Source organism: Perissodus microlepis, chromosome 12 (assembly GCF_051167445.1).
Source record: "Perissodus microlepis isolate ML-2025 ecotype Zambia chromosome 12, ASM5116744v1, whole genome shotgun sequence".
Classification (NCBI taxonomy): domain Eukaryota; kingdom Metazoa; phylum Chordata; class Actinopteri; order Cichliformes; family Cichlidae; genus Perissodus; species Perissodus microlepis.
Window position 1 is genome coordinate 17,453,073 of NC_140472.1, and position 9,915 is coordinate 17,462,987.

At 41.7% G+C, this 9,915-nt stretch overlaps 2 protein-coding genes across 2 annotated transcripts; both read left to right on the forward strand.

Moving 5' to 3' along the window:
* The first annotated feature begins 560 nt into the window (after positions 1-560).
* On the forward strand, positions 561-3,014 carry LOC146376065 (uncharacterized). Its single transcript, XM_084946538.1, has one exon. It carries the CDS (start codon positions 1,339-1,341, stop codon positions 2,731-2,733), a length of 1,395 nt encoding a protein of 464 aa, XP_084802664.1. The 5' UTR covers positions 561-1,338; the 3' UTR covers positions 2,734-3,014.
* A 4,569-nt stretch (positions 3,015-7,583) lies between these two features.
* LOC146376066 (uncharacterized) lies at positions 7,584-9,698 on the forward strand. The gene has a single exon (XM_084946539.1). It carries the CDS (start codon positions 8,023-8,025, stop codon positions 9,415-9,417), a length of 1,395 nt encoding a protein of 464 aa, XP_084802665.1. The 5' UTR covers positions 7,584-8,022; the 3' UTR covers positions 9,418-9,698.
* The last annotated feature ends 217 nt before the right edge of the window (positions 9,699-9,915 follow it).

A 9,915-nucleotide genomic window follows, 5' to 3' on the forward strand; every position in this document is an offset into this window, starting at 1 on the left:
ATGCGGAGCGATGGGTGCACTAACACAATGTAAATATTAAAGTTCTCGCCATTGTCAATATGCTGTTGCGCTCTTGTTCGTATTATTGCAACCATATCTCTAGTCTAGCTTACCCTAAAAGTTTGGAGAGAATTGGTCTGTTAATAAACGCGATCGATTGTTTGGGACTGCTCTAGCAATCACGTCGCATAAACAACTCTACTTCCGGTGGGAAAACTAATTAAGGGTAAAGTCGCACTAATAACACCTATCACTCACGTTTATAAGCATACACTATGATCACTTCCACGCAGTAACGTTGTAATAAATATAATCCCCGGTAAAGTCAATTAGCGAACACTACTGGCATGTAATGCCAATGGCGACCATTTCACAAACTGTAGAAAATGTTCAAAATGTTGTCGGCACCAAAAGTGAAGGGCTGACAGTTGTGTTTATATACGAACCGTAAGCGCTAATGTTGGTTAGCATCAGCTAAAGCGAGGAAGTTTGACACTTGCAGAGGCAGTGAACGCAGAGAGAGCTTAAAAACGCATTGTGGGTTTTTTTTGTTTAGTCTTTGCTTCGTTGCTTCGATTTGGGATTTTTTTTTGCATTAAGACGTTGCGCACAAAATTACAGATATAACTGTGACTTAGCTGCTCGTTGGATAAACCCATGGACCTTAGAAAAGATCAACGCTACTCGGATGTAAGCACCCGTGTATAACACAAAAGCAAAATTACGCTTGCTAACCTTTCCACATCACAGGCTTCACATTAAATAAACATTTTTTTCAAATACTCACCATGATCTGAGACCGTTTAAATATTTTGTTACTCTGAAAATATGGCAGTATGAAGCTAAACCTTTAGCTTGACGGCTAAAGCAATGCTAAGATTTACACGGAAACGATCAGCGGACATCGTTAAAGTACTATTGGTCTACATTCTTCTTCTATGGTAGCAGCCTGGGCAGAGTAACAGCCGACTTTAAACTGCGCCATCTGTTGGCACCAATTACAGTAGAAAACATTATTGCGACAACACGTTTTTTGGGGAAAATAACAGAGATTGAAACTTTACTGATAATTTGTCCAAGTTGAAAAATGCCCTCCTCCAAAAATATCATGTGACAACCTCATTGCCTTACAGAATGATGACGTCACACACATGTAGAATCTTACCACCATTCTGATCCTTTGATCCTTTGATCCTTAAAACGCATAAATAGGGGTGAAGAGCAACGACTTTTAGTCCGTTTCTCGCAGCATTGGTGTTTGCAGCATTGAACCGTTCGCCAGAAAAGCCTTTTGAAATATTTGGATCCTTTGCAATTGTAACTGTATCCACACCCAACATGTCTCAAACAAATCCAAAGGGACAAGAAGTTGACCCCTACGCTCTTCCCTGGGATGAGCCACTAGACCCTTCCCTTTCCTCTCTTCCTTGGTGTGACCAAGTTGAACTAGAGGAAAAGCGTTTGGAAGAAATGGAGGATGAAGCGCTCAGAAACACAGACAAGATTAAGTTCTTGATGGAGGAAAATGAGCAAAAGAGCGCTCAACTAAAAAAGTTGTCATACCAGCTTCAAGAAAAGGAAGCTATTATTAAGGAGAAACAACAGGATCTCCATGACATGGACAAAAAGAACCAGGAGCTCCAAAGAAAGCTTGATCAAGCTCTGCAACAAAATAAAAAAGTCATCCAAGAAAAGATACAAGATGGCATGAAGAAGAGAGGGCTGCAGAGCAATCTCCAAGAGATGGAGCTAATGTACAGTGCAGACAAAAAAAGGCTTGATCGCACACTGCAAGAAAATGAAAAGCTTCTCCAAGAGAAAAGGCAACAGGAGTTAAAACAAAAAGAAATGCATTCCAAGCTTCAGAGCATCAAGCAACACAATGAAAGCTTGCAAGGAAAGCTTGATGAAGCTCTGCGACAAAATAGAAAACTCCTCCAAGAGAAGAAAGAAGACAGCATGAAGAAGAGAGGGCTGCACTCCAATCTCCGAGACATGGAGCTAATGTACAGTGTAGACAAAAAAAGGCTTGATCGCACAGAGCAAGCAAATGAGAAGCTTCTCCAAGAGAAAAGGGAACAAGAAATCAAACAAAAAGAAATGGATTCCAATCTTCAGAGCATCAAGCAACAAAATGAAAGCTTGCAAGGAAAGCTTGATGAAGCTCTGCGACAAAATAAAGAAATCCTTCAAGAGAAAGAGCAGCTGGACAGAAAGCAGGGAGACATGGAGTGCCAACTCCAGCTCATGGAGGGAAACGACAGGATGCTGCAGGTAAAGTTCGATGAGACACTGCATAAATATCAAGACCTGCTTCAAGAGAGAGAACAGCTGGTCATTAAGCAGAGAGAAGAAAAACTTCTTCTCCAGGAGTTTGAGAAGAAAAACCAAAACCTGCAAGAACTTTACAACAAAATGAAGTTCAAAGCATCTGAGCTGGAAGGTGAAAATGAAAAACTGCAAAAGCAGGAGGCAACATCTAAAGTGCTGAAAGAAAGGTTGGAAGAAAAACAAGCCGAAATAGAAGAAGTGGAGAAAAAATGCAACAAGCTGCAGAAGCAAAACACCGAAACAATCGAGGAGCTGAAAATCCTCATCCTCGAGAAAAAGGTGCTTGTGGAAAAGCAGCTGGAGAAAAAGAAAAAACGCTTCCGCTTCTTCTGGAGGAAGAACACTCCTTCTTTCACTACTGCCAATGTCACCTCTTCTTCCCCCACCTCTGTTCCAGCTTAATTCCCCCCTCCCTTTAACTACTAACACCTCTCCCATCTCCCTCCCCTCTTTTCACAGTCACCCCCCAGCCAGTCCCGACAGTTGACTGCCCCCTCTAGAGCCTGGTTCTGTCATAGGTTTCTTCCTTTAAAGGGAGTTTTTCCTATCCACTGTCGCCTAGTGCTTGCTCAGAGGGGATTGTTGGGGTTTTCTCTCCTCTCTCCCTTTACTTTACGCTCTTCTTTACATCCCACCCACCCCCACCTTTTCTTTTTTCTTAATAATTGAACAATAAAAACAGTTGGCCGCTAATTAAATGTGTCAAATCAATGTCTTTATTCAAGAATACAAGAAATGGGTAATAGCTGCATGTGTGTTTGTGTGTGTGCATAATATGCATACTTTACGTGTTGGATCCAAATCCCACAAGGAATTAAATAAAACAAGAAGACAAACAAAAACAAATATTTCTCTCCCTTCCCAGGTCAGGAATCAGGATGAGGAAGAAATGAGGTCAGATCAGTGCAGGTTTTTGCACTACTGACATAAAGTTTCTGCTGATTAAAAAAAGTATGTCGATATTTCTGAAATACATTTGCAAACAAATAACTTTGACAACTTGTGTTTTTTCATAAAAGAAAAAAGAAAAATCAGAGAGCAGAGCTGGTAAAACAGCTTAGCTCCGCAGGTTACAGGAGATCAGATGCCAAATACTTTTCATGACAGTCTTCGTTATTGCATAAATCTCCCCTTTTATCATTGATCAGTAAATCACTGCATATAAATTCATCTAACCGTTATAATTTCATGAGTAAAGATTCTCAGATGACTGAATGGCGGTTTTAGTAAATGTTGAACTTTATTGTGATTTCTATTTTTAGAATCAATAGCACACATTTTGATTTAGTTTTGCAAGCTGCTGATTTCACACAGATCCACTGCCCAAACGTGCCTTTGAGTTTTTCATCATTTAACAAGAATAGGCTCAGGCAATCATTGTGTAATTAGGCTTTGGGAAGGTCTGGGGACAGGTATGATGGTGGTGGTTTTAAAGCACTGTGGCACAACAGCTTGACTCAGGGAGATGTTAAAGATGCCCGCTAGGACATCAGTCAGCTGGTCAGCACGGGCTCCGAGCACGCGTCCAGGTATATTGTCTGGTCCAGCAGCTTTGTGTGGGTTGACTTTAGTGAGAGTCCTTCTCACACTGGCCGTGGACAGGGACAGCACTTGGTTGTCTGGCAAGGGGGTGGCCCTCTATAGTCCGTCTTGCGTCCCATTTAAACAAGTGCGTGTTCACACTGCCCCTGGATGTCCTGGCCTCTGAAGTTAAGGTGTACGGCTCCTGGTTGTCAACTGACCAATTTATCATGGCAAAGTCTGTGGTGGACAAAAGATAAGAGGCTGATTATAAAAATGATCCATGCACGCCTTATGACCTACAGCATGTACAGTTAACACAGCTAAATGGCTGTGAAATTGTAAAATTACTTTTGAAATAAAGCTATTCAAAGTCAATTAACTGTGACTATAATAATAGCAATGTTAGCCAGCAAACAAAACGTTAGCACTAATTAAAATAAGCTGCTAGGTGATGTTACTGTTTCAAGTTCTCTCATTGTTTGACATGTAGGGCAGATATTTTGGTGACACTGAGATTAGCCAGACACTAAACAGCAGTGTAATATCAACGCTAGATTAGATGTTTTCTAATCCGATAAAATGACATTATTCCTGTTTATGGAAGATGTTTGTCGTCTGTTTGTTTGACTGACAGGAACAGGAAATAGTGGTTGGAAATTACTGTTGGTGTTACATGAGGGTAAAGAAGGGCTTTAAGCACCTGGGTAAAAACTGGACCCATGATGAAACACTACAACAAGTACAACATATTCTTCAGTTTTAATATGTGACCATACTGTGCAGACTGCTGATGAGTTACACGGTTACATTTCATTAATCATTGTTAAACTAAAGTGGTAAGCAGTTACTTTATCCTTTCACTTAAAATTTCCAGGAAAAACACTACCTTGGCTACTTTTGTGCTTACATTTGATCTATGCTGGGTCACTACTTTTGCACTATAATGCTGCTGCTGACACCTTGGTTCACACTGACAATTAGAAAAAAGCTGATAGGAAAAGAAGGATGGAAAATGCCTGGAATTTAGTTACACTTGCAAATACTGCTGCCTCCAAACTGCAAGCATCAATAAAATGTTACAGTATTGTTTTCTATATCTGTGCATATATCCTTATTGGTAGTTTTCTCGAAATAGAAGATCTTCATTTTAAAAAAAAATCTCTGATAACATTGCTGAAGCTAGCGCCCACCCCTACTGCGCGTACTGCAAATATAAACCTGATATATACTTACATCATGAAGCAGTTGATGTCTGGTTTCCGACAAATACAGTAAAGAGGTGCGTTCTCCCCCTCCATACCAGTGTTCTCAGGCACTGGTACATGGTCAGTGTCAGACACTTCACTGTCCTACAACATACCACATAGGACCACATTAGAAATGACATGTATGTAGACATGCTAATTATACCTGGCTAAATGGATGCAGTAACAAAATGTTACTTAACTACTCTAGTTATTAGTTTCCAGTTGTGTGCAGTTGCTCCAGTCTTACTGACAGTATACTGTTTCAAACACCAGTGCCAACATTTTATTTTTTAAATCTTAGTATGATTCTGCACCAAGACTTGTGGCCTGTTGCTCGGTAACTTATTGTCTGACTACATTAACTACAGTTCATAAACATCATTCATTTTCTCCTACTTATTTTATTCAGGTTGTATTCCAGCTGTCATAGGGCAAAAGTACACCCTGGACAGGTCGCCAGTCTGTTGGAGGGTTATTAGAGCGACTCGGACAACCACTCACACCAACAGCCAACTAAGCTAACCCCGCGCATGTCTTTGGAGTTCAACACCAGTCTGGCCGAATCACAGATAAGCAGGGTGTCTGTGCTGCAGAGCACAGCTGTGTCAGAGACTCTCGACATCAATGTAGCGTTAAGGATGCGGAGCGATGGGTGCACTAACACAATGTAAATATTAAAGTTCTCGCCATTGTCAATATGCTGTTGCGCTCTTGTTCGTATTATTGCAACCATATCTCTAGTCTAGCTTACCCTAAAAGTTTGGAGAGAATTGGTCTGTTAATAAACGCGATCGATTGTTTGGGACTGCTCTAGCAATCACGTCGCATAAACAACTCTACTTCCGGTGGGAAAACTAATTAAGGGTAAAGTCGCACTAATAACACCTATCACTCACGTTTATAAGCATACACTATGATCACTTCCACGCAGTAACGTTGTAATAAATATAATCCCCGGTAAAGTCAATTAGCGAACACTACTGGCATGTAATGCCAATGGCGACCATTTCACAAACTGTAGAAAATGTTCAAAATGTTGTCGGCACCAAAAGTGAAGGGCTGACAGTTGTGTTTATATACGAACCGTAAGCGCTAATGTTGGTTAGCATCAGCTAAAGCGAGGAAGTTTGACACTTGCAGAGGCAGTGAACGCAGAGAGAGCTTAAAAACGCATTGTGGGTTTTTTTTTGTTTAGTCTTTGCTTCGTTGCTTTGATTTGGGATTTTTTTTGCATTAAGACGTTGCGCACAAAATTACAGATATAACTGTGACTTAGCTGCTCGTTGGATAAACCCATGGACCTTAGAAAAGATCAACGCTACTCGGATGTAAGCACCCGTGTATAAGTCTGTGAAGGTTCTCAGTCATCCAGGTCATCGTAGTCAAAGGAGCTTGCAAATAAAAGCGTCTGGACTTCTTTAAGTTACTTGAAGACGTTTCACCTCTCATCCGAGAAGCTTCTTCAGTTCTAAGGTCAAATGGTGGAGAGTCCCAGATATAAACCTAGTGGGAGTATCCCCCCACAGAGGGACAAAAGGACCCCCTGATGATCCTCTAATCGCCTGAGCCAAGGTGTGAAACTGGGTGTGGGTCCCAATCAGCCAGAGTTTCGGGTGTGTTCATTGTGAAACCTGGCCCCACCTTATCATGCGAATTCCTGAGGTCAGATGGCCCAGGATGTGAGTGGGCGTTAAGGCATCTGGGAAGGGATCTCAAAACTGGATTATAGATGGCAGAGAGTTGGTGTCGTAAACCCCCGCCTCTGTTCAAAGATGGTCGCTCACAGTGGACATAGATGGCTTCTTTCACTCCTCTTTCAAACCATCTGTCCTCTCTGTCCAAAATGTGAACATTGGCATCCTCGAAAGAGTGTCCTTTATCCTTAAGATGCAGATGGACTGCTGAGTCTTGTCCTGTGGAGGTGGCTCTTCTGTGTTGTGCCATGCGCTTGTGAAGTGGCTGTTTGGTCTCTCCAATGTAGAGGTCTGGGCATTCCTCGCTGCACTGTACAGCATACACCACATTGTTAAGTCTGTGTTTTGGCGTTTTGTCTTTCGGGTGAACCAGTTTTTGTCTGAGCGTGTTGCTGGGTCTGAAATGCACCAGGATGTCAAGCTTGGAGAAAACTCTCCTAAGTTTTTCTGATACACCGGCTACATAGGGGATGACAATGTTGTTGCGTCTGTCCTTCTTATCCTCCCTCGCTGGTGTCTGGTCTTCTTTTCTGTGCCTCTTTGCTGACTTTAAGAACGCCCATTTAGGATAGCCGCACGTTTTGAGTGCTTCCTTTACACCCGTGTATAACACAAAAGCAAAATTACGCTTGCTAACCTTTCCACATCACAGGCTTCACATTAAATAAACATTTTTTCAAATACTCACCATGATCTGAGACCGTTTAAATATTTTGTTACTCTGAAAATATGGCAGTATGAAGCCAAACCTTTAGCTTGACGGCTAAAGCAATGCTAAGATTTACACGGAAACGATCAGCGGACATCGTTAAAGTATTCTTCTTCTATGGTAGCAGCCTGGGCAGAGTAACAGCCGACTTTAAACTGCGCCATCTGTTGGCACCAATTACAGTAGAAAACATTATTGCGACAACACGTTTTTTGGGGAAAATAACAGAGATTGAAACTTTACTGATAATTTGTCCAAGTTGAAAAATGCCCTCCTCCAAAAATATCATGTGACAACCTCATTGCCTTACAGAATGATGACGTCACACACATGTAGAATCTTACCACCATTCTGATCCTTTGATCCTTTGATCCTTAAAACGCATAAATAGGGGTGAAGAGCAACGACTTTTAGTCCGTTTCTCGCAGCATTGGTGTTTGCAGCATTGAACCGTTCGCCAGAAAAGCCTTTTGAAATATTTGGATCCTTTGCAATTGTAACTGTATCCACACCCAACATGTCTCAAACAAATCCAAAGGGACAAGAAGTTGACCCCTACGCTCTTCCCTGGGATGAGCCACTAGACCCTTCCCTTTCCTCTCTTCCTTGGTGTGACCAAGTTGAACTAGAGGAAAAGCGTTTGGAAGAAATGGAGGATGAAGCGCTCAGAAACACAGACAAGATTAAGTTCTTGATGGAGGAAAATGAGCAAAAGAGCGCTCAACTAAAAAAGTTGTCATACCAGCTTCAAGAAAAGGAAGCTATTATTGAGGAGAAACAACAGGATCTCCATGACATGGACAAAAAGAACCAGGAGCTCCAAAGAAAGCTTGATCAAGCTCTGCAACAAAATAAAAAAGTCATCCAAGAAAAGATACAAGATGGCATGAAGAAGAGAGGGCTGCAGAGCAATCTCCAAGAGATGGAGCTAATGTACAGTGCAGACAAAAAAAGGCTTGATCGCACACTGCAAGAAAATGAAAAGCTTCTCCAAGAGAAAAGGCAACAGGAGTTAAAACAAAAAGAAATGCATTCCAAGCTTCAGAGCATCAAGCAACACAATGAAAGCTTGCAAGGAAAGCTTGATGAAGCTCTGCGACAAAATAGAAAACTCCTCCAAGAGAAGAAAGAAGACAGCATGAAGAAGAGAGGGCTGCACTCCAATCTCCGAGACATGGAGCTAATGTACAGTGTAGACAAAAAAAGGCTTGATCGCACAGAGCAAGCAAATGAGAAGCTTCTCCAAGAGAAAAGGGAACAAGAAATCAAACAAAAAGAAATGGATTCCAATCTTCAGAGCATCAAGCAACAAAATGAAAGCTTGCAAGGAAAGCTTGATGAAGCTCTGCGACAAAATAAAGAAATCCTTCAAGAGAAAGAGCAGCTGGACAGAAAGCAGGGAGACATGGAGTGCCAACTCCAGCTCATGGAGGGAAACGACAGGATGCTGCAGGTAAAGTTCGATGAGACACTGCATAAATATCAAGACCTGCTTCAAGAGAGAGAACAGCTGGTCATTAAGCAGAGAGAAGAAAAACTTCTTCTCCAGGAGTTTGAGAAGAAAAACCAAAACCTGCAAGAACTTTACAACAAAATGAAGTTCAAAGCATCTGAGCTGGAAGGTGAAAATGAAAAACTGCAAAAGCAGGAGGCAACATCTAAAGTGCTGAAAGAAAGGTTGGAAGAAAAACAAGCCGAAATAGAAGAAGTGGAGAAAAAATGCAACAAGCTGCAGAAGCAAAACACCGAAACAATCGAGGAGCTGAAAATCCTCATCCTCGAGAAAAAGGTGCTTGTGGAAAAGCAGCTGGAGAAAAAGAAAAAACGCTTCCGCTTCTTCTGGAGGAAGAACACTCCTTCTTTCACTACTGCCAATGTCACCTCTTCTTCCCCCACCTCTGTTCCAGCTTAATTCCCCCCTCCCTTTAACTACTAACACCTCTCCCATCTCCCTCCCCTCTTTTCACAGTCACCCCCCAGCCAGTCCCGACAGTTGACTGCCCCCTCTAGAGCCTGGTTCTGTCATAGGTTTCTTCCTTTAAAGGGAGTTTTTCCTATCCACTGTCGCCTAGTGCTTGCTCAGAGGGGATTGTTGGGGTTTTCTCTCCTCTCTCCCTTTACTTTACGCTCTTCTTTACATCCCACCCACCCCCACCTTTTCTTTTTTCTTAATAATTGAACAATAAAAACAGTTGGCCGCTAATTAAATGTGTCAAATCAATGTCTTTATTCAAGAATACAAGAAATGGGTAATAGCTGCATGTGTGTTTGTGTGTGTGCATAATATGCATACTTTACGTGTTGGATCCAAATCCCACAAGGAATTAAATAAAACAAGAAGACAAACAAAAACAAATATTTCTCTCCCTTCCCAGGTCAGGAATCAGGATGAGGAAGAAATGAGGTCAGA